The sequence below is a fragment of the Podarcis gaigeae genome (assembly GCF_964106915.1).
Source record: "Podarcis gaigeae genome assembly, chromosome: 6".
NCBI lineage: Eukaryota > Metazoa > Chordata > Lepidosauria > Squamata > Lacertidae > Podarcis > Podarcis gaigeae.
In genome coordinates, this window is record NC_139682.1 from 28,009,570 (window position 1) to 28,034,604 (window position 25,035).

Consider the following 25,035-nt stretch of genomic DNA (forward strand, 5'->3'; position numbering starts at 1 on the left):
AGTTTTGACAAATGACTGCTGTCAATAGCCAGCAAAGCCTTCAGTAAAGACATATAGTTTCAGCATGCACTGTCAATGCACAGAAAAAGCCCTTTTCCTGGTTGCTGCAAGATGAGCTTCCACATAACCATGAAGACCTCAGCAGATGGCCCTAATGACCAGGAAGGTCTGTACAGGAGAAGGGGTTCCTTTGGATTCCTAGTCCCAAATTATTTAGGGCTTTGTAGGTTGATACCAAACCTTAAACCTGGCCCATTAGCAAATTGGAAGCCAGTGTAGCTCTTTTAATAGTGGTATTGTATATTCCACTTGACAACCTAGTAGCTACATTCTGTACTAACAGCAGCTTCTGGACTAAGCTTAAGGGCAGCCTCACATAAAATGCATTATAGTAATCAAGTCTTGAGGTTGTGTATGCATAGTTCACTAAGCTGGTAAAAGATGCTTTTATCCACTACAGCCACTTGGGCTTTCCAAGTCGAAAATGGTTCCAGGAGCACCCCCAGACTACATACCTACTCCTTCAGAACCCTTGCCAGTATTCAACATCAGCTTATTGACCCTTATCTAGCCTATTGCTGTGCCCAAACACCAATCCACATCCAGACACCGATCCAGAACTTGTATGGCCATACCTGATTCAGATGGAGAAATCAAGCTGAGTATTATCACTATAATGATGTTGTTGTGCTTCAGATCCTCTAAAGACTGCTTTTAGCAGTTTCCTATGGACGCTAAACAGCACTGAAGATGATATGGGACTCTGCTTTACTCCGTAGCCGAGCTGCCAAGGTACAATCCTCCAGTGCTACTCTGATACCAACCCTACAAGTAGGAGCAGAACCACTGTAACACAGTGTTTCCTACTTCCAACCCACTGAGCAAGTCCAGCATGATACAGTGACTACGTTATCAAAAGCTACTGAGAGCTCAAGCAAAATGCCAGGGTTGCACTACCATGTCCCTGTCAGGGTAACCAATGCTGATTCACTTCCAAAACCAGGTCTGAACTCAGAGTGAAATGAACCCGGATAACTGGTTTCTTCTAAGTACTTGGGTTGGGTTGCCACTGCCCTCTCAGTCACTATCCCCCGAAAGGGTGTATCGGCAATCAGACAGTAGCTGTCAAATACCCTGGGTCCAGGGTGTTACTTTACCTCCTCCTTAAGAATAACAGGTATTGTGCCTTTGCAAAGTGATGCATACACCACACCACTCTGTTTCCCCCCTCTCAGCTAGTTTGAACTTGAATTTGGCACATTTTGGCTGGGAACCAACCTCAGAAACAATCTAGCATAGTTGGGGCACATGCATACATAGGAGCTTAGAGCAATTTTACTTTGATGCTGTCATCACTTTACATTCCTGTTATTCCAGTCTAACATGGAAAACTCCGCATTCCAAATTGTGTGACGTGGTCATATGTTCAAAAGATTATTAAATAATATTGGTTCATATCATTTTCAATAAGATGAAAAGGCGTTGTGAAGACCAAACTACACAAGGCAGTGGGAGATCCACGATCAGACTTCCTCTGTGCTTCCCTCCACAAACACATTTATTGAATTTTCTAAACAAATTATAAATAAATAAAAGAAGATACAATAAAAAACAGTATCCACATACTAGGAAAATTAAGAGATAGTATAGTTGCCATTTATCAGCAACTTCTCTTGTGATTTGAGTTAAAATGCAGCCATGGGGAAGCCCCCATCCCCATTGGATTGAGGCTGTAGTACTGGCAAGGTTTTAAATCTATCTTCTTGTATTTTCACAATATAAGTTGCTTTCTCCCATGCTAGTATTTGCCTGGGGTGGGGCGAGGAACATGTGCCTTTGCTTCAAGAGGGAGAGCAAGTTAGATAAGGAAAATGGCACAGGAGAGAAGGGTTTTTTAAAAGCCTGCACCATGTGGTCTTGATCTAATCTGGGGTTCCCAACCTCTTAGCACTTCTCACAAACAAGGATCAGTGGTGAGTCAGGAAGCAAGCCCCAAACAAAAGGAAATCGCTTTTGATGGGCTTCCCTAATAATAACATGAAGAAACTCCTGCTTATTCTTTTTATTTTTAAAAGAATGCTGTTTCTAAAAACCATCCAGAGTGGGAACTGATTAAAAAGCCCTTTACATGAATCATGCCCACCTCTGCCTTCCCACACTATGAAAGAATCCATAGTTCAAGACTCTTCAATTCTAACTTGTATTCCCTTGGATGAGATTGTATTTTTAATTTGTTTGCATTCTCAAAATGAACAAATGCTACGTAAAATTAGCGGACAAATGGGTTTCATTTTCATTCTCAAGGACCTTGCAATACTATTTCTCTGGCAAAGCTCTTTGATGTATTTCTCTTGCATAAAGAACTCTCATAAGTATTGCTTCCAGTTGAAGATATTTTGCAAATCTGCTGGATGTCATTCAGTGTGATAGTAGGATTAGTTGCATCTCAAGTAAGTGTACAGTCTTTTCCTATTGCTTGATGCTTAAAAGGTAAGACATACCTTTTTCTGCAATTTCAGGCTCTAAATCCATTGGGCGGTTGACTGGCGCTTAGTCGTAAGCACTGTCCATTAGAAATAATACCATCATTTTCAGGCTAGGCATAGACTATCTCTACGCTTTTTTCTATATTTGGAAACTTTGGGTTGTATCCAGTGTAGTTCTAAATAACTTGTTTCCATTAGTTTTACGCTTATGTGTAATGGACATTGTGTGTCCACCAGCATTTGCTGTGGTCAGTATGTAAAATGTAGAGGGGAGACATGCACCTCCAAACATGCAGTGGGCATACACCACGTTGTTGGAGAAAGGGAACAATGATTGTACTGAAGGCTGGACAGAAACCCACTGAATGCACCAAGCAGCAATATTTCTTTTTCGATATTTGCTCTAAAAGCAGAAGACTACTAAGCACTTTTGGAGTTCTTCTTATTGATTACACCTGCAATCTAATGCATTATGTACCTGGAGGTAACTCCTATTTAAATTCATTGAGGCTTGCTCCCATGTAACTGTGGGTAGTGTTGTCGCCTAAAGTTAACTTTCATGAGAACTTTAGTTGGTAAGGAAACTGCATGAAGGCATCCAAGATCAAATTGCAGTGTTTTCCTTTCTCTTCTCGCTGTGAGTCTTAAATCTGTAAACCTGGTTTCCTAGTATTCAGTTGTGTTATCCTCAGTAGTGTAATGGGACATGGAAACTTGACACGTAATTCAAAGTATGGGGTGCTTCATTGGACACCAGTGTGAAAAACTCAGATGCTGCTGTTGATGAACTGAGGGTATTTTATGCAAATAAAGGTTTTTGAACAAATACTGAGTAACTTGGTTTAAAGACCCATTATGGAAATAACTGTTATGAGATACAGGGTTAATACCTTTTAAATTATCTTATGTATGACAGAAAATAAAAGGAATTCTAGGGTTTTTTATTTAACCAAGTAATCCTATGGGTGAGTAATACACTGAATCAGCCCTGTCTGGTGTTTAACTTGTCTATGAACTGTGTGCAATACTCTATGCTGATGCCCTTTTGTGCTCAGAAAGCATATATGTTACCACCTCTATGAAGGAGGCTCTAGTCAAAGTCCTGTTGTCTATCCTGCATCCGCATGCATTAGAGGATCAGTCTGGAATGGAATGAAAAAAAAGTTGTTTTCAACACTGTTGTCCTTCATTGGATATCAAACATTTCACAGTTATGTTGCACTGAAAATTGTAAATATCATATATGATGCAAGCTAGCAAATCTTGATGCCAAATAATCCTAGGAGCGCTTTGTCTTCCGAGTCTCCTCATGGTGATGCTCCCATATTTTGAAAACATTTTGATCATCAGTGCTTATATCTCCAGGCAAACATGTTGCTATTTTGGTTTTTTGTTTGGATGAATAATGCGTTGTTACAGGCAAATTCTATCACATAGTCTCCAGTCTGGAGTGTTTAATAGATGTTGGTGGCAACATTGTTCCATTTTGCTTTGTAAGATGAAATAAGATGCATGTCCAAGCTTTAAAACCATTTTGAGGTCAGGTGATTGCTTTGGAGTCCTGTTTTTAACTTGTATTCTTCATATTCTGTAGCTCTAACTGAAATCCTTGTCTCAGCTTGTAGCTGAGTATGAGAAATCTTCCCAGACAGGACTACGTAGCAGTTTCAGTAGGCAGCTGTCTAATGAGAATGCAAGGAACCTGTTCCCTGAGCAACTAAGCATGTGGGCTGCTGCTAAGCAACAGCCATCTGGAACCCAGTTTGTAATTCTTGGAATGTACCAACCATTTCGTTGGCCAAGAGATAGCATATAGTTGTAGCTGTAGTTGTAGCTGTAGTTTTATGTCATTCTGAAACCCACAAGAATTGGAAAGCCCAAGTGAAATGGTGCTCATTCCACCAGCCCTAAAACGACATCTTTCCTCTTGTCTTTTGAATTCCAAATATCCCGTGTTTCCAAAAGTATTCTTGGCAGTATTTTGTCTTTCAATCGCTTTTCACAAGCTGCTAGTGACTTTATCATGTTACATTCCTCTTGTGTTTAATTCTTTAGGTGACTACAGGGAAGAGTCTAGAAAACTGTTCAAAGTGCATGTCTGTAATGTGCAGGCGTGTGCCCAATAAAACAAATTTGATGTATGTTTTTCCTAATGCATCTTTCAAACTCTCCTGGAGATAGAGTTTAGTTAACAAGATGTGTCTCTCTACTTCACCCATCTCCTGTTCACTTCCTTATATTTATTAAGTACACATGTGCTGAAAAGTAGTATTTTGGAAAAAGGAATGATCCAGTCAGTAACAGTTTAGATTTGTATACAGTATTTAAGGGTGTCTCCATAAAAAGTATCTCTCATTTGCATTTAATAAGCTCCATTCTTAACAGTTGTGAAAACTGGCAATATTTTAGTGTCTCTAACCACCACCACCCCATTATATCCATAAACAGAGGGAGAGATTTCTGTATGGAAGCAATTGGTATCTCCCAGAAGCTTTTTGTACTGAATGTTTAAAAGTCAAGTTATTTGGGATGTTGATTCTCTGCAAGCATAACTTGCATATAACATTCTTGTCTAAACTATTAATAGAATCTTCAAGTGATTTATGAATTGTGCCAGAAACAGAATGTTTGGGCTCTGTCTACTGTGCCCATAGTATAACCAGGCTCAGAGTTTGATTCCTGCACAACAGGTTGTATCTTAATGCCAAGAAACATCTGTTAGCATTCAGATCAGTCTTTGCCAACCTGGTGCCCTCCATGTGTTTTGGACTACAACTCTTATCTGCCCCAGCTGTGCTGTAAGAGTTGTAGTTCAAAGCATATGGCAGGCACCAGGTTAGTAAAGCCACATTTAGATAGTGTTGTGTCACACAGAACATAAGGCGGCACTTACCGGTAAATGGGTGGAGGGAAGGTATGATGAGCACATAGTAGGTAATGTCTGTCTGCTTTCTCCTTATCTATTGTCTTGGAGGAACAGCTCTTGGCATAAGAGCCACGGCTTGCAAACCATTGTGATATGCTGTTGCCTGGGTGAAAAAGCATTTGTCAACAAATCTTTAAAATGGTTGATATGATATTAAGTAAAGCCGTTTGGAAATGAACCACTCTGCTCCTATGTATAGCTAAGTGTGATAACTTGTTTCAAAAGAAACATTCATGTACTTTTCTTTGTGGAAGGTGCTGGATTAAGTACAATTCCTATTTCTGATTTTGGGGTGTTGGTGTCTACATTTATTTCTGTAGCTAGGTGACTGGAAGATAATTTTCAGTGTGCATAGGATGGGAAGAGGGAGGGAAGGCATGGGCAAGAAGCAAATAGCCATCTCCTTTCTTCTTCTTCTTTTTAGAAAGAAAATAAAGGATACATCACAGCTGTTGGTCACTGTAGTCTCATTATTATGTTGCTGATGGTCTCCTTGGAGATAGCAATGTAGCTGTTTATAGGGCTGAGGTTTTCTGTTGCTTTCTTGCTAGTTTCTCATCCCGAGTGACACTGGTAAGTTCCAAGTTTAGGTGAGCCTACATTTTCAATCGCTACAGCTTTGTGGTGCTATGTTCAGAGTTTCTTAACTATCAATGCATCAAGCTGAGTCTTGAGGCAGACCTATCCTATACATTGCCTCTTTTCATTTTGCTTTGTGTTGTGTGCCTGTATGTTCAGGTTAAGAAAAAACCTTCTTTTGTGTTTTATTTTGGAGTACAAGAGCAAGGTTTGATAGCTTTGTGTGGAAATGCACAGACATTTAGATAGATGTCTTGATAGTTTATAGTACCAAAAGGAAAGCTACAGTGGTGGAGGATAAATAAGTCACCAGACTAGCATTCTGAAAGCTGTTGAGCTCTCTTTGGGTCCTTTGCAATACTACAATTCTGTGATTCTATGAATATTGAAAATAAACCTGTTTTGTCTGAGTTTTCTTAACTAAATGAGGAAAGAGGGAGCTACTCTCAAAATTTTTAACGTTTACACGTGAAGAAACAGGTCGTGTTGGCTTTCAAAATGGTTTGCAGCAAGTTCTTTGTTCATTCTGAAGTTAACTGCAATGCTTTGTTCTTTTTTGCTATGTATATGCCTCTGTAAACAAGATTTGTGAATAACTGTAGGCACTAGTTTAGCCTTTCTGACTTAATGTTTGAGAATGTTTGAGGCAGTGGTATTGCTTGATTCACTCTGGATTTAAAAGCTCCTTTTATGTTGAAGGTTAAATGGCGGTGGTGGCAAAACTTCTTAGAAGCTACTTGCTCTTTATGAAAGTCTAAAAAATTAGTAACTCAAGGAACAGACTCCAAATTCATAATGGCAGGATGAAAGCCCATTACCAGAAAAGGAAGGGGGGAGGATCTGACTCGACCATTGGAATGAAAAAAGTAGACACATAATAGTCTCAGGAATGTCACATTGAGGAAATGACCTTTCAGTCTAATTTCCTATTTAGCTGGATCCCCTAAATTGACTGAGGCAGTAGAAACATTTGTTAGAGTTTGCTTACTGCCAGCCTTTTGCTGTTTAGTGTTATATCTTCAAAAACAGCTGTAGCTTAGCCTTGTGTAGTGTGCAAATGAGGAGTTTGTTGCTTTGATTGGGGGTGCACTAAACATGTTTGAGCATCTTCCATAGGCACATATGTAAAGCATTTCTAATTACTTGGCTGAATGTCTGTAAGATTCTCCTGTCTGAAACTTTGAAGCAGAGAGTCTTAATGTTTTGAATCTAGGGAAACGTTTTGTACTAGTCACATGTAAAGGAGAAATTGGGCTGTAAAAAGATTTGGCTTGTTGCCATTTGGAATATAGTCATAGTCTTAGGTATGCTTGGGAAAGGCTTTTATCTGATGCTTGTCTTTTGTTAGTTGAAACTTGGATTGTACATTAAACCTTGTTATTTAAAAAATATATGAAAACTTTTCCTGGGGCATAAATAAAACACTCAAGAAAATACCGTACCTCCCTTTCATGTTCTGTTGTCCAGTGTATAATGCTTAGAATAATGCTGGGTAGTGGAAAAATGTGTCTCTGCAATCAGAATCTGACATTCATATTTCCTACCCAGATATGTGTTGCTTTAAATTGCACATTTCTAATATGTCTGGATCACATAGTAAATTTTTGCTGGACATTGCTCAACTTACAAAGCTTTCAGTATCTTTGTATCGTTGGGAATGGAGTAGGGGGCTGAACATTTGCTGCATTTACTGCAAAACAATGCTGGTCTATGACTGTTTCAAAACATTCTATAGTATTAGAAGGTTTCTTTCTGCATGTCTGAAGCAAGGATAATTATTATTTATTGTATTAGTTGCTTTATACAAAAAGATGCCTTAAAGCAAATCAGCAACTACATAAAATGAAAAAAGCTAAAATCAGAAATAAATAACCAAGAGTATAATAAAGTTCCTAAAAGTGCTCATCCAACAATACTTTAAAAATAACAAATTCTGCCCCTCCCCACCAAAACATGAACACCACAATAAAGATCAAAATCGTAGCGAAGTATGATTCAAACTTACAAAAGGAAATTTCATCATAACTCGCAATGAAAACAGTTAATGCTGATTTCTTAAAGAATGCAAAAGTCAGTATTTTTTTTCCTTGCAGAGGAAAAAGTTCCCTTGCTGATCTCTCTATAAATTGTAATATCTATCAACTGAGAGTATATGGAATGCAGGGATCTAAAACTTCTCTACTTTCTCCCCAATTATAGGGAAGCAATGGTTAATTAAATTTAATGTGGTTTCCTAGAAACTGACTGGTGCTTTCCTGCTGTTGACTGGACCCATCTGTCTGTAGTTTTCCTTTCTGGAGATTAGGGAAAGGAAGCTCTGGCCTTGATGCAAAATTCTTCACCCTTGATAGTTTTTCATGAGCAAAAGCCACATCGGATACAATTACACTCCTTGGTTCTGTACAGGGCATATAATGGGTGATCACTCAAACTGTGGCAAGCAAGGGAAACTTTGCATTTAATTTAACAAAGGCAATGCTGAGTCAGCTCCTCTGGTATTTGCAACATCCGCTTCTGCTGTTTCATGTGAAATGCTAACTTAAACTAGGATTCCAAGTGAGAACCACAGTCTTCAGAGCATTTTGCAGATTGTAAACCTGCTCTAAATTAATAGGGTGGATGCAAAAGGGCTTCCAATATTAGAAAAATAAAATTTAATAACTGTGAATAACTGTGTTCCAGATGATGGCTTGGTAGCTTGAATGACTAAATAGTTTCTTATTAATTGTGACACTCCTTCCCAAGGAGAAAATTGTCCTAGCATAGTCATTCTTTGGGTTCCTTATTGAGCAGAGTTTAAACACTTAGTCCAGAACGAAGGAGCAAGCCCCTGAAGGTTAATGGCATGTGATTTAATAATTTTATCTGCTCTCTTCTGCCAAAATTGTTCACTTGCCATCTTAATATGCTGGTGGCAAGATTTTTCAGCTGTGGTCTATAATGTTTCCACACTATCCAATGTTTGTTCAGAGTGTTTATTCAGAGAGCATTTATTCCTGTGATTATATAACATTACCCAATAGCACTTTTTTTCTTTCCTTAGCTCACAATGCAAATGATAAAATACTATAAACACAAAGTATTAAAATCAACAGTCTGCAGCATAAACATTTTCCCACAGAGAGGATAATAGAAACAGTTAACCACTGGTTATGTGCTGTGTATATTTTTAGTTAAATACTTTAAAATTGGATTTTAAACCCTGGGAGAAAAGTCTTCACCTGCATGCACTTAAAGAAAGTGCCAGATGAGCTTCTGTGGGAAGGGTGTTATAGAACAGGAATCTTAGCACTAAGAAGGCCCATTCCTTCACAGCCACCTGGAGCAGATCTTGAGGTTTCAGTTGCCCAACACTTTTAACTGCATCTGGAGACAGGCTTGGCAATTGGTGCTGCTAATGAAGCACTAGCATAATATGATCTATTTGTCCAGTTAACAATCATACAGGCCTATTTTGGATCAAGTGCAGTTTCCAAATTATTTTCAAAAGCAGCCCCTTGTATACAAGAGAAGCAGCCATTTGTACAACTCACTGCAATATAGATGGGTTGTCAGTGCATGGTTAATTGTAGCTATGTTATCTCAATTTAAATATGGTAATAGCTGATAAAAGATACTCCAGGCAACAGAGGCCACTCAGGACTCTAATGGCAATGCTGGATGAATAAGCACCTATAAACTGTGTATCTGATATTCTTTAGCCCCCTTCAGAATAGGTCTGAAAGCCATTCACCTAGGTGATGAATCACCCACCAACATTATCTCAGTTGTGTTTGGATTGAGTTTCAGTTCATTTGCCTTCATACAGTCCATCCATTACCATGCCCAGGCACTGGTTTAGGACACCAGCAGCTGCACCTGAATTTGAGAAAGCTTGGTGTCATTTGCATATCTCTGGATAACCTCAGCAGTTTTGTGTAGGTGTTGAACAGCAAGGAGTAGAGAACAGAACCCTGCAGGACGCCTAAGTAAAACTGCCAAGGGGTCAATCAACGCTCCTCTAGCACTACCCTCTGGCATCAATTATGCAAATAGGAATGGGACCTGCCACTAAGTGGTGCTTCCAATGCTCAACTTAGATAGCCTTCCCAGAAAGGTACTGTGGCCAATGCATCAAAAGCCACTTGGAGGTCCAAGGAAATCAACAGTGTCTCATTCGTGCTTTCTCCTTCCTAGAGTGATCAAGGCAGTTTCTGTCCCAAACTCAAACCTGAAGCCTTAACTGAGATGGTTGAAAAATCAGTTTCATCCAAAAGTAACAAGCTTGTTAGCGACAACTTTCCTGGGCACCTTACCTAGGAAGGGGATGCTTGCCACTGGCCTAGGAGCCAATGTGGTGTAGTGGTTAGAGTGTCGGGAAACCAGGGTTCAAACCCTCACTCAAGTTTACAAAGCACATTTGGTGACCTTGAGCCACTCACAGCTTTCAAATTTGACTGGGTGAAAAGCATACTTCTTGGGGGGAGGGAGTTGTGGTGTCATTACTCTGCATAACTCTTAGCTTCTGCTAGTTAGGGCAAAAAAATTTTTTTAATATTTATTTCAAATTTCTATATTGGCCTTCCATAAGAAAAGACTTCTCTTCCCAGAAGGAAAAATGCATAAAAAGAAAATACAGGAACAATTAAAATGCTGGTAAAGCAAATTGGGACAATCTTTGTTGGCGTACGTCTTACCTGGGAGACTATGGAAGAGTGCACCTTTGTGGGTAAAGTCAAACATTTGGAGAGTTTCAGCACCTGCTGTGGTTGTAGAGACAGATATAGAAGAGACATATTTTACTGCAGTTGGAGCAGATAAAGGCTTCTGGTGATGCTGCTACAGGTTCCAACACCACCACATAGCTGTATTCACATGGGGGGTTTGTTGGCGGGGGGCGTGTCAATACAAAATGTACACTGTCCTGATTGAAATGGTCTTTGGCTGGTGGGTCATAGCCTGATCCAAGGTGGGTCACAACAGCGGTACTACTATCATGCAAATATATGGTAAAATATAAAGAAATAGGTTCCCAAATGTATGTTTGGGTTAAAAGTGGGCCATGAGTCTAAAAAGGTCAAAGATACCTGCTGTAGAGGACATTGAAATCAGCTGAGTAGAGTTCATCGAGCGAATTATGATATCCTGTAAGTAACTGCTCAAAACATCAGCTCCCTCCAGCAGCTTTTCTTTTCCTTTCAGGGCATCCAAGTGAAGTTTCTTTCATTCTGTGTTAAGAGTGACTCATGGTTGAGACAGAGCCAGCTCACTGCTATTATGCATTAAAAGATCACATTGGTGTGTGTTAGCACTGATGGAGGAAGAGCTAGATCAGCAGTGGGGAACAGGATTTGGCCAGTGAGCCAGAAGAGCTCCCCTCCCCCCTGTGGCTATTTTGACAAGTGGGTGGCACCATCCACCTGTCAGTCGCATGACATCACCATGATATCAGGTTACCCAACATAAAATGAAAGAATCAAGAGCACACTCTTAAGCGAGCTCCCAGTTCTTTCCTTTCTTCGTTTCCAGCCCATTTTACTGTAGATGGACAGTATTTTACTTAATTACATTTTTATGCTGCCCTTCCTCTAAAGAGCTCAAGGTGTAGCATGCTGCCTTTTCTTCTTCTGCCCACCTCCTACTCTGTGTTGTTTTCCCAGCCTGACCAACCTCCAAGGAATGTTATGGAGAACAGCTGGTCCAAAAGGCACCCAGTGAACTTCATGGTTGAGAGAGGATTTGAATCTGGGTCTCCTCACCCCTAGTCCCACTTGTTAAATACTACGCCACACTGGTTTTCTTTACATGCATCCCTCTTCATACAGAAATTACACTTGCACCGCCCACCATCTACTCCAAGGTATAACCTCCATCCCCAAATAATACTGATATGGCATTTCTTCCAAAGTAATGAAAATAGGTGTGTTGATAATAGAAACAAAGATTTACTATGAATATTCCTTAGCTTGCAGCCAGCTTCCTTGGGAATAATTAATAAGTGCTGGCTTGTTTCTCTTTTTTTAAACAATGGCAAATAGACATTCCAGAAAAAGAAATCAAGGTAGCCGAAATAAGAGTTAGCTGTTAAGAAACCTGATATAGGCCCTAGCAACGGGAGAGGCAGAATGTAGGTCAGTGCCTTTTATAGGCTGGTGGAATTATTGTGGGAGCTCCCAGAGGAAAATAAAATATGTTGCCTGTAAAGATAGAAGAAGAGAAACTTTTATAAGTATTAGAATTTATTGATCTTCTGTTCCAAAAATGAGGAGATGTTGCTAATTGCCTTAAGGTGAAACGTATCCATTATCCAACATTAGTTAGAATAGCAAAATGGAAAAAAATGGATTTAAAGAAACTGACTTGTATTCTGCTGCTTGGGATTGTTGAATCTTCCCATCCATTTGGAACTTATGAGATGGTGGGCTGCAGTGGGGGAAGGATAAGGTTATATAGCAGAATGGATCCAAAGCTGCCCTTTCATTCACAGGACTCCTTCCATGACTGGTCATTGATCCAGTGGAGGATCAACTAATGGAAAGTGCTAGGTGCTATTTCTCACTGATTTTATCAACACCACCCCTTGAACCCATCTGCTTTGAAAGGTTGGTGGACCCTCCAGTACAGCTTAAGAGGTGATGGGGGGCTGTAATGGAGGGGGTGAATTGTCAGTACAATGCCTCCTTTCCATTTGCATTACAGACACCAGTGGTGCCTTTTACATCAGCACAACTCCACCGACTGGATTTTGGAATCCAACCCAGTATTTCATCTATATATTCCCAGTTTCTTTGCTTCTCGCAGAATCTTGTTAGCTATGCTCTGTGCTGTCATCACAATTTCTAGAACTGCTGTCATCACTAATTGGGAATAGAGGTGTCTCGGGCTACATACTGATTGCTACCTCCTTTGATGTTGTAGCAACAGAAGCAAACAATTTTTGCAGCTTTGCTCTGTACAAAGGCAAACGTCACCAGTTCTGCATCTCATTTATGTGCTTTGGGGAACAGTTTTTTTTAAGGTGCTGCATATTGCAGATAATGAATTTAAAATATATTTAAAGACTTTTCGACCAGTATTCTCAGTAGAGGCCCAGGCATTCAAAGGCTGAACAAGCAGAGATCTTTTCATCACTGAAAAAATATGGATTATTCTAAAATGGAATTGATTATCTTAGTCTCCTGTCTAAATTTAGAAAGCTGCAATCATTCCTGTGTTTCATAGTGAGCAATAAAATTCTATTTTGAGAGAGTAGCTATTGCCATAGAAACATTTATTTAAATCTAAACCCAATTTTGTTTGTGCCTTCCAAAATAGTTTTTAGAAATCATTTTTGATTAATGAATTGTTGTTCTCTAGTACAGATGTACCAGACTTGCATTGGGTGTTTCATGGGCAAGGCTCAAATGAATGTTTCTGCCATGGTGCATGGAAGAACATGGAAAGAGAAACTCAGTGTACATTCAATATAACACTAGCTTGTTTAGACCACGCAACAAACCAGCACACCTTTTAAGCACTTGCCGCCTTGTATCCATCTCTGTGGGTGGTTGCTACAAGGAACACATTGTATTATAAAGAGGACCTTTGCATTCTAATGTTCTATTAAGTCTCCCAGCCTCTGTACCAGTTGCCTAACAATCCACTTCACTGAAAGATGAATGGAATCAATAATGCTTAGGGTGCACCCTGTTTGTTTGACTTGCAGGCAGAGCCAAATCTTTGAATAATCTGCATCTGATTAAAGGGGTACCAAGCCATTGCAGCAAAAACTAGTAAAGTGCCTGCAAGGTGGCATGGGGTTAAAAGGTACATGGGTTTGTTCCAAGCTCAAGCAAGCATTTGGATTCCCTGAAATCAGTCCCATCAGAATGAAGGCTATCATTTTCCTTGAATATGAGCAAATTATCCATGTGAAATGTGACCTTCTTAATAGTCTCTCTCTCAGTACTTGCACATTATGTTATCTTAACTTGTAATAGCAGGTTTAGCAAAGGGCAGCTCATCACTGGAAATCAAATACCTTATACCAGATTTGTCACTGGTACCAAGCACACCTGTCAGAAGCAAATCTTGATGGAATTTATTGTCAAGTAGCTGTGTTTAGGATCACAGCCTTACTGAAACACTGTACAACTCTACAGATGAGGGCATTAAGAGGCAAACATTGCAAAATGGCTTAATAATATCTGTGTGAGTACTGAAGGAATTGCCATTATGGTAGTAATTTGCTTGAAATCCATTGTGCAGCATACTTTGCAGTGTTTTTGCTGTATCTAATGGAGAGCAGACATAATTCTTAGGGTGGAACAGGCAAAACACTGTATAAAAGACACCTAGGCCCTTCAAATGGAAAAGTCTAAATTTCGTATTTTTGCAAGTGATATGTTTAGGTCAGTGGGTTTCACATTGTTAAATCTGAATATGCCAAAGGGCTACATTTAACTTGTTAAATAGACTTTTGCCAATTCAGTCATGTGTGGACCATTTTGTAGAATTAAGTTGGAAGTCCAGCCCTAAAACTCACAACATCCTTCTTGAATATGTCAGATTTTGTTATGAACCCAATAAAAAAGTTATTTTGCAGCCAATGTGTTCCCTGAGAAATTATTCTGGAATGTCATACATCCTGAATTTTACATTTTCACCTTTTGAAGTACCATATAATCCAAATGTATTGGAGTTTATTTTGTAGCCATGTGTGTTCTTGTATCTACGATTGTCTTTAAACTAGATAGTTTGTTTCCTTTTGGTGTGGCTTTTTCGGGACAGGTGAGTGGGTCCTCTATAAAATAGTACATGGCTATGTAAACTATGCACATGTGGAGACAGAATGTCTTGAAATTCTTGTGTCTCAAGTGTAATGCAAGATACAGAGTTCATTATCAAACTGCAATACCCTTTAGGATTGAGGAATTTTACAAAGTCAACTGCATGTGATCAAACTGCTGTTAGGAGATATCAGTAAATTAGCTTTTGCAAGATGTGCATGTTATCGTTCCACATACTACACAGGAGAAACGAGTAGCTTGTGCTTTCTTGGTTTGCATTGTGTAATGGTGACTGCTTAAGATTAAACTATTAATCTTATCCCTATGGTTATTTGGATTGCTCTTTTTTATTTTCTCTTTCCCCCATTTGCAACATGTATCTGTCCCTCCTTTATAAAGGATGAGAGTGTAGAAACTACCTAGTGAACCCAACTGGTATCATAATTAATCATCCAGTAATGCTGGAATAGTCGAGCTTGTTTTGATTTTATCCCACTTCCACCATGGGACTAGATTGGTTCAAATCCCAGGTACGGTGGTACCTCGCAAGACGAATGCCTCGTAAGACGAAAAACTCGCAAGACGAAAGAGTTTTTCGTTTTTTGAGTTGCTTTGCAAGACGAATTTCCCTATGGGCTTGCTTCGCAAGACGAAAACATCTTGCAAGTTTGATTTTCAATGCATTCCTATGGGAATCCGTGCTTCGCAAGACGAAAAATTCGCAAGACGAAAAAACTCGCAGAACGAATTAATTACGTCTTGCGAGGTACCACTGTATTCTACTTTTTAATATATTGGTGACCCACCATTACAAACTCAAAGGGTTTGTGATACTGGGTAGAACAGAATAATGCAGGTCAGCAATTGTTTTGAAACAATTATGGTTCCTTATTTGTTCATTCATTGCACTGAGCATCACACATAACTGTGTCTGTCTTCCTGGATTGTGAGTGACTGAGTTCTTGCCCAAGTAAACAAATGTTCCTCAATAAGCTGACTGATGCTCTTGGCTCCAGATAAAAAGCCCATTTCTTTCTCTGTAGGGTTGTTCTTGCCATGCTTTGCAACAAACGAGTCTTTTAGATTTAAAGTCAAGTTCTACTGCCAGTTTGTTCTCTGCTACAGTAAAACACTTCAAGAAATAAGAACCATGCAAATATAACTTTGGTTATGGTTGTTGTTGTTTAAAAAAGGTGTGTGGTACATACATACTAGTTCTGCATTATTGTGCTGACTTGTTTAATATGAAGTCGCTGCTATTTAAAGATTAAACCATTTTTTTAACATCTTCACACACAAATTCAAATAATCTTGGACAGCTGACAGCAAGCTTTTGAATGTTGGCCAAGACTGGAGGCAACCAAGAATGCCTGGAAATAATTAATCGAAATAGATGGTACCAACTTCTGAAATGCTATTTTCTGAAAATAGCTATTGCCAGAAAAATGACAGATAGCTAAGCAGCATATATAACAAAAGTAAGCAACCTGTTTATATAGGTTTAAAAGAAATTTCATTTGACTGGAATAAGTCTAGTGTTGTGCTTATTTAAACTTAAGAGAAAGTAAGAATTCAGAATTACTAATTCTTCATGCCTGTAGCTTCTGACATTATGGCCCCAAGTGCTGGTGAAGGAAATCTGTGAGTTTTAAACGTCCCATGAGCCTGTAATGTTTCACCCAGTTCTTGCCAGCTAAAAGTACACTTCATATTGCAAAACTGATCACCTGCTTTGCATGCAAAATATCCCAGGTTCGATGCTGTATATCCAGGTCCTGGATATTGGGTAGGAAGACTCCGCATGACCTTTACCTAAGACATTGGAACGCCGCTGCCCGAAAGAAAGCTAGATGAACTATTACTGCATGCGGTAGACCAAAGGTTTACTCAATAACTGACTTCTTGTGGTGATACCTTCTGGAACTTAGAGATGAAATAGAGGATAAGACAGGTGCTCCTCTGAGCTACTAAATGCTAGAGAATAGCTAACAAATAAAACTAATTAGATTAGCCATTATTTGTCCATACTATGGTATTAACAAACTGTATGTATGTATGTACAAACTATAGGGGTGATTATTTCTGAGGCTTCAGTTTGAACACCATATTTTACCAGACTCTTGTGTATTGAGCTAAACACTTGCTAGACATTAATGTTTTGATGAAAAGTTTGAGATGCTTTTCTTGTTGTTCTGTCACAGGCTTGTGGCCTCATGTCCTCTGGGGCTCTGAAGCAGATTATTCTGAGGAATAGATAGATGGCTCTGTGAGGAGAGGAAGTACAATCACTTCTGGCTTCCTAATTTTAGTATTTTTCCCCTTTAGGTGCTCATTTGGGGCTTAAAGAGCAGGAATGATTGGGAGGCTATTTGTGTTAACATCCCAGGAAGGAGAAATATTTCCAATGCAGATGAGTTGTGTATGCTTTACATCCATAACAAAACTATCAAAAGCCATTTTCCAATGTGAGAATTCCCTTAGTCTTTTGAGGTGTATTTCCCTCCTCCTCTTCTAGTTTATATTCAATACCATCCACAAACAGTATTTATTCAGAGTTAATTATGAGGAGGAAAATCAGTATTCATTATGTAATCTGCCTGGGAAAGTCCTTGTAATAAGTGCCCTTTGAGTAATGCAAGGTCGCTTTTTAATGAATGCTGAAAACAGACCAGGGAAAAGATGAGGGCTTCAAGTAGGTGTGGCTTGCAACAAAATATTGCAGTGTTTGTTCTTCTCACAGGTGTGTCCTATTCAGAATTCCTTCTAGGCAGCCATGGCTGCACCTAGCAAATAATTCTTTTCTTTCCTTTCCACCTTTGCTTTTACAACGGACACGCAACATTCTGTGGCTACTGAGCATGCTCATTGGACTGGCTTTGGGTAGGGGCAGGATTGGTCAATAAATTTAATGTATGTCTTGGGGTTCCCCCAGGTATACAGTTTACTCCCTCTTGTTTCTCTGTAGTCCTGTTTTGACTCTGTTTCTGTCAGCACTGACTGCTTTAGTTAACTGTTAAGAGGGAGAATCAGGATGCAATGCACATATTTCAGTGGACTGAAACACAGAGTGTACAACTGCCTACACTCAAACCTTTCTTACAAACAATATCAAGTATGTTCTCCTTTTATTCATCTCTGTCTTCTGGTACTACTTCAGAGAGAAACAACTTTGGGGCTAGTATTTCATATCAACTGGATTAGGAGGTTGTGTTTGGACATAATGATAAATTATGGGCTATTGTTGAAAAGGCAAGGCTTGTGCTTGAATGATCCGCCTCTCATATTTTTTCCCCAGTGTAGCCAAAGAAGGAAACTGTTTTCATCTAACCATAGTTTAGCCTTACGTCTGAACCTGGAAAAACTATGGTTAATCTTAACTGTGGCTTATTGAAACAAGTCAGCAACAACAAAAACCATAGGTTAGCTGCCTTCGGACATAATTATACATAATGAGTTGGCCACTGAGTGGCTGAAGAGTTGTGAAGTAAACAAGCAAAACAGTAGCTTACCCTACATTTTTCTATATAAAATGCTTGAGCTGACTTACAAAGTAAGATTAAAATAATTTCAAATACACATAGCCTGTTTAAAATATACAAAATACATATTTGAAACCGTAAAATTTTAAAATCGAAGCTGGTTTACAATAAAAACAGGTTTTCATGCTTAAAATATATAGGTAATTTTAATATAGTCCCTAGGAGTAAAAACTTAGGTTAACTTTATATGCCAACTATTCTGTAACTGTTGCCAAAGGAAGTTGGAATCCACCTTATAAGTTCTTGTAGCGACACCCACCTACAAGTATGCACTAAACTCTCAAATTTCAGCACATGTGCATCACTTTTCAGTTAGCTTAGATCCAGGTCCTTGTAAAACTGGCAGAATATGGATGTGTCGGTGGCATTATTTATTTATTTTTAAGTCCATCTTATTTGTGAGATCGCTTTCTGACAGGAGCTGCCTTTTTATAGAAAAAAAATGAATTATTGGGACACCTTCAAACTAGGAATTTTATTAAAGTATAAGCTTTCAAGAACTATAATTCCACTTCATCAGATGTCTATACTAGAGATTCTGTAGTTACTGCTAAAGAAAGCTGGCACCTGACGAAGTTGACTCTAGCCCATGAAAGCTTGGGTCTCATCAAAATGGATTCGAGTTGTATTCATTGTAGCTCTGTGGTGAGCTTTCCATCACTGAAAGCATAATGGAAGCTTCACCTCCTCTCTTCACCCATGTGCCCCCTAAATCTGTTTTAGAGGTTCCCTCAACCCTCTGGAGCAAATTTGAGGAGGTCATGGGGCACGCAGGAGGGAGGAGAGGGAGGAAAGTCATTCCGCTCACACAATTAGGCTCTTTTGTCTTTAAACTGCTACAAATGCTTTGTTATTTACTGAAACTATATAGCAAGTTTATTATATGAAGTTTAAGTTTCACATCAAGAAAGTTGTGGAATGCCCCATTGTTCTAGCTCCAGAATTTGCGTGGCTATTAGTAAGCCTGGAGCTTTATTTCTCAAAAATATTGTTTTTCAACAAAAGTGAGCATGGCTGGTGTCTCACAGCATCTTTCTGTGGCATTTCTCATTTTCTAGGTCCAAGTGCCAGGTTGGTCAAGATACTGAAACTTTCCACTGATGGGTTCAAACACCAAGAGGTGGTTTTATCAGGACCTTCTATATAAAGCAAAATTGCAGGCTTCCACCCCACTACTGTGTAGCCCCTTTCAAGTGTGGCTTGCTTTATAGCTTTTTGGAGGGTTCTTCCTCACTTTTTCCATTATCTTCCAGTCTGTGTTATGGTGTTCCTCTTGAATTTCACAGCAGGGTACTGCTGGCTATTAATGTGCTTTGGGCTGCTCCGTGCATAGGCTGGCCTATTCTGCATCTATGCTTGTTAGCTTCTCTAAACATTGTGACCAATTTGCCTTTCCTCTCAACTCACTGGGTTTTTGCTGCTTTCTCTTCCATCTTCTGCTTCCCTTCTCTCCCTCCACACTTTCTCACTGCCGCTGTCGCAGGTTCGGCATGCCTAGTGGGCTATAAAAAGACACCGCCACCAGTCCCACCTCGGACCACCTCCAAGCCGTTCATCTCTGTCACCGTGCAGAGCAGCACCGAATCGGCACAAGACAACTACCTGGACAACCAGGACCACAAGAGCGAGGTCAACAGCCAGTCGGGACTGAGCAATTCCTCGGATAGCTTAGACAGCACCAGACCACCCAGCGTGACAAGAGGGAGCATTGTGCCTCCAGCCAGGGAGCCTCCTGAGTTACCCCAGAAAAATGCAACCTTGAAGAGCGACAAGGGGACCCTGACAAGTGAGGAGCCAAAGGTGGAGAATATCCCCAAAAGGAAGCTGTCATCTATAGGAATACAAGTATGGAATTGTTTGTTCTCATTAGCACTAGAAGATGTTCTTAATGTAACCATTTTTACATGTGCATCCTTGTTTCACTGCTCTGGCATCTGTGCCCGCTTGGTGTGCCTCTGCTGAACTTTGACTTTATAAAAGTCCATGGGCACTTGAGAAGAAATTAATTAAGGCATATATAGCGAACAGGCCTATAGGAAAATTATTCTTTGATAATCCCCACGTATTGGTAGCACCACGAGTCCACTTGTTGAAGCCCATAAGAGAGAGGTGTTTACAGGGCAGACATGCTAAAGAATCACAGGGTTCAGCCCTATCCTAAGACGTGCATTGTGCAATTGAATCGACTCAGTTCTAAATCAAGAGAAGTTTACCATATTAAGAAAAATCAATTTCCCATATGCCACACACAGTGTAGTAAACCTTGGCTGTTGGTCAGTAAGATTTCGACTTTTGCATGGCAGATGTTCTGACTGCAGAATTCTGCAAAAACACATGCAAGTTCAAATATTGTGGAAGTGGCATACTAAGTACTTAAACATACATTTTCATTGGCTTTCTGTCAAATAATGATTCTTTGGTTCCTGGATTTCCTGTAAATTAACAGGGAATCTAATGGCATTGTTAAAGGTCAGGAATGCATGCACTGCTGTGCGTGATGCAGAAAAGAAAGCTACTTTGGGGAACATTTAAATTATAAGTAATGTTCTGCCTTCTGCTGTCAGATTTCCAGAACAGCTATGCATTCCTTCCTTACTGGAAGCTTTGCAGTTGCTTCCCATGCTGGCTGATACAAAGACTTGTGCTCACCCAAGTAAGAAAGTACCTGAGTGCAGATCCAGTTGTTGTTAGCAGGAACAGATTAACTTCAACAAATACATGTTCTTTACTGCACAAAACCTTTTGTGTGTTGGTCTTCGAACAATGAGTATTTCTAGGTTACCCAACTTATTTAATCAGAATATTTATCAACTGCTTAATAAAAAAAACCCAACTATAGCAGTGTACAACAAGATACAAATATGAAATCTTACACAGCAAAAAATACAAATAAAACAGATCTGGCAGAATTACACAGTGGCCAGCGACATGCTAGAAACGTCTGGGGTAAATGGAAACGTTATAAGCAGAGGCTGAAAACACAGTTTGTGCATGTCTCATTACAGGAGGAAAGAGTATTCTCCTTTTTAAAATACATTTTCTATAGAGTAGATGCTTCTTAAAGCAGAGAAAGCATACAGTTGTTCACTTGTTGCAAAGGATCCAGGCACACATTACCTCCAGGCTTATTTATTCATGAGATAATTTGTACCCTGCTTCATCCACCTAAAAGGAGCCTTCAAGAGCAGGTTAGCAATAGTGTTAAAATAAAAAAGCAAATACCGTATTTTTTGCTCTATAACACGCACCTGACCATAACACGCACATTGTTTTTAGAGGAGGAAAACAAGGGAAAAAACATTCTGAATGAAACAGTGGATGTATCATTTTTGGGCTTCATGCTGTGGCCACAGACATGTGATCTGATGGTGAATTTGGGGTGACCCAATGCCAAAATCCTGAGAATTCCTGTGGATGCATGCTTTGTAACCACGTTTTTGCACCATTGCAGCCCCAGGCAACAGTGGGTGCGTGATTTTTTTGGTGCAGGCTGTAGCCATGGACATGCTATGTGATCTGATGGTGAATTTGGGGTGACCCAATGCAAGGATCCTGAGAATCCCTGTGGATCCATGCTTTTTAACCATATTTTTGCACCATTGCAGCCCCAGGCAACAGTGGGTGCGTGATTTTTTTGGTGCAGGCTGTAGCCATGGACATGCTATGTGATTTGATGGTGAATTTGGGGTGACCCAGTGCAAAGATCCTGAGGATCTATGTGGATCTATGCTTTGTAACCACATTTTAAGTGGGGAGCGAAGGAAAAACAAAGAAGGGATATTAGAGGGGTGTGCAGAGAAGCAGCTGGCTAAGAATGCAGGAGAGGGATTTAACGGGTTGGAGAAAAGAAAGGCAAAAGTTTTCCCCCACCCAAGCCAGCCAGCCATCTCTCTCTCTCTCTCCCTCCCTCCCTCCCTCCCCCTCTCTCTCTTTCCCTCCATCTTTGTGCCTTCTTCCTAATAGCAAGTTCACCTGGCGTCTATACAAGAACATTAGTGGTTCTTGTTTTTATCCATAAGCTGCCTTGAGTCCCATCAGGGAAGAAGGCAGGGTATGAATAAACAAATAACTGTGTAATAAAGCCAATATTCCTATTCAGAGTTCTGTTTTGCCCCATCCCAGTGCTTCTAAGCTTCCCTCTAGGATCATCTCACCAAGAAAATATAAGAATTTGTTAAAAAAATAAAATAAAAGCAGTTTAAAATTTCACATCACAGATGCATAACTATTCAGTTAAAAATCCCTGACTAAACAAAAATCTACTGTGAATGGCAACAGCCTTGAAATTAGCTTTAGATAGGATGGCAATGGCCTGGTTTATGGTGCCAGCAGCCTCGTTTCCCTCCCTCTCTCTCTCCCCATCTCCATAGCGAAAAAGGAAGAAAAGAAAATGTGCTGCCTTTCGATGTGTGGTGTCTGCATGACCAGTGCATGTGTGTGTGTGTGTGTTTGCGTGCGTGTGTGCATGCCTCCTTCCTTCAAATGTGAATTCTAGCAGCAAGTTTTTGTGTTTTTGTTTTTTTTGTTTGTATCTTTTTGTTAATAAGGTTGACTGCCTTCAGCCAGTGGCAAAAGAGGAGCCCCCTCCATCAGCCACCAAATTCCAGTCCATCGGGGTACAGGTAGAGGACGAGTGGCGGTAAGTGGAAGACGCAGGCTTTTTTGAAAAAAAACCTCGTCCAGCTGCAGTTTCCCATTTTATAGTTTAGTTCCCTCTTTCTTTTTTCCTGCCTCAAATCACTGAGCATTGATGGGTTTCAGAACCTCTCCCAGTAGTAGCATGTTGGCTTAGTAATGTAGGTGAATCATTGGAAAACCTGGAATAAAAAAAATAAAATAAAAATAGAACTGGAAATGTAATTATAGATGTGTGCCAGTCTTTTTGTTTGGATGGCCTATTGCAGTGAGCAGGCAACCTTATAATTTTGTCTGTCTGCATGTGTGCGTGTGTGTCTGTGTGCAGAGAGGAACGGGGCAAGGAAACGCAGTTCAGCTGCAGATGCCCCGAACAGATGCAGATCGTTGTGTCTGTGTGCCAAGTAACGAATCGGCCCTCCTCAAGGGCTGCTTCCTCTGATTCTCTCTCTTTCCCTCTTTCTCTTTGTAGCAACAGCCACTCTCACAGCATGTCAGCCAAGCAGGATACAGATTCTGATTCACAAGAACCGAACAACTCTACCTGTAAATCACCTGAGAGAAGCCTTGCTGATTGCCCCCCATGCAACAACTCCAACAGCCTTGATGCCAGTACGAGGCAAACAGCCATGCCCTCCCAGATCAAGAGAAACCTCTCCTATGGAGATAGCAATGACCCAGCCCTAGAGCCTTCCTCTCTTCCTCCTCCGGACCCCTGGCTTGAAACATCCACCAACACTCCATCAGAACCAACACAGCCGGGAGCTTGCCGAAGGGACGGGTATTGGTTTCAGAAGCTGCTGCAGGCAGAGACTGAAAGGTTAGAAGGATGGTGTCGTCAGATGGACCAAGAGACCAAAGAGAATAATCTCTCTGAAGAAGGTTGGTATGGATAATAAACGGACTCTGGTGGTAAAGGAGATTTCAGTCTGAAATGGTGAAATCTTTTCCTGGCACAGTGTTCATGAATGAGTGTGAGGCTGGGCCCAAATAGCAACTTACTGAAAGGAACACTTCGTATTTTTTTACTGGGGATCTTGTAGAGAAAGGAAGTGGAGAGCCTTGTTCAAATTCTTTTTTTCTTCAATATTGTAGGGACAGTGGCAACAATCCATAGTTTCTTCCGATGTGTTTTCCACTTCATTGTTTTCAGTGCTACTATGGAGAGAATCTGCTATCTAATTTTCCTTGAGATCACGTTTAGCTATGTCACTCCATTCCCTATTCTGAGGAAATTAAAGTGTAAATGGAGCCTGAAGGAGAGTGCTCTCTTGAGACCTTTAAATGTGGCTGCAGAGTGGGTAGACGGAGGACTTCAACATCTTTTTTTTTCGGAACACATCAGGGATGTATTCAAAAACTCCACGTTTTTATGTGTGACTTAAAAAAAACAACCAAAACGTTGCCCCTGGTAAAACTGAAATGAAGTCAGTGTTGGGTGAAGATAGGCCAGCAAATAGAAAGCTGTTGCTCACAAATCTGTGATGAGGGTAAGTTGCGCTCAGAGATCTTGGGCTCCTTGATGGCGTTGTGTCCTCAAATGCTATGGAGGGGCCTTTGGGAGAATATTAAATAAGGCTTCTCGCTATCCCTGCTAGACTTCACTAGCACTGTATTACAAACAAAGAAACTGGCAGCAGTATGGCTGTCTGCCATTCCCGATGGTGGCTGCTGTACAGGGTATTGCTGTTGGCAGTAGAACAAGGACTAACAAAACATGCCCTCACAAAGGAGCCATGAGTCATTTCTAATGGCTTGTCATTAATGGCTCCGAATGAAAAACACTTTGGTTACTGAAGGGAAAGGAAGATAAATCTGAAGGACAAAGGGAGCCACTCTCACCTCAAATATCCTTATATGTTCTGTTTTTCAAAGCACTTCATCTTCTAAAATATACCTTTCTAATTCAGTCTTAGGCAAAGTCCTCAGTGCAGTGGGCAGTGCACAATTACTAATGTCACAGAAGTTCCAGCAATTCCGTGGCCTCTGTGACCAAAACTTGGTGAGTGTGGAAATCTCTGTAATTGCTATAAATTGTGTCTAAGCGGGGGGAGTATTTGGTCACTTATTAGGCTTTTGCATAGGAAGTAAAAAATGTGGCAGTGTGCCTACAGTTCTCTTCT

At 40.2% G+C, this 25,035-nt stretch overlaps 2 protein-coding genes across 16 annotated transcripts in view; one reads left to right on the top strand and one right to left on the bottom strand.

Moving 5' to 3' along the window:
- TGIF2 (TGFB induced factor homeobox 2) overlaps positions 1–25,035 on the bottom strand; it is a 371,431-nt gene that overhangs the window by 317,739 nt on the left and 28,657 nt on the right. The gene's annotated exons all lie outside the window — the stretch shown is intronic.
- Positions 1–25,035, top strand: part of DLGAP4 (DLG associated protein 4) — a 334,346-nt gene that overhangs the window by 302,971 nt on the left and 6,340 nt on the right. For 7 of the 15 annotated variants that reach the window (XM_083746168.1, XM_083746161.1, XM_083746172.1 and 4 more), the window contains 4 exons: positions 19,761–20,122; positions 22,825–22,916; positions 23,385–23,794; positions 24,823–24,914. In XM_083746168.1, coding sequence (XP_083602294.1) covers positions 19,761–20,122; positions 22,825–22,916; positions 23,385–23,794; positions 24,823–24,914 — 956 coding nt within the window. Of the gene's footprint in view, positions 1–5,912; positions 5,986–19,335; positions 19,398–19,760; positions 20,123–22,824; positions 22,917–23,384; positions 23,795–24,822; positions 24,915–25,035 lie in introns of those variants that run through there. The other 8 variants (XM_083746165.1, XM_083746167.1, XM_083746166.1 and 5 more) reach the window with 3 other exon arrangements.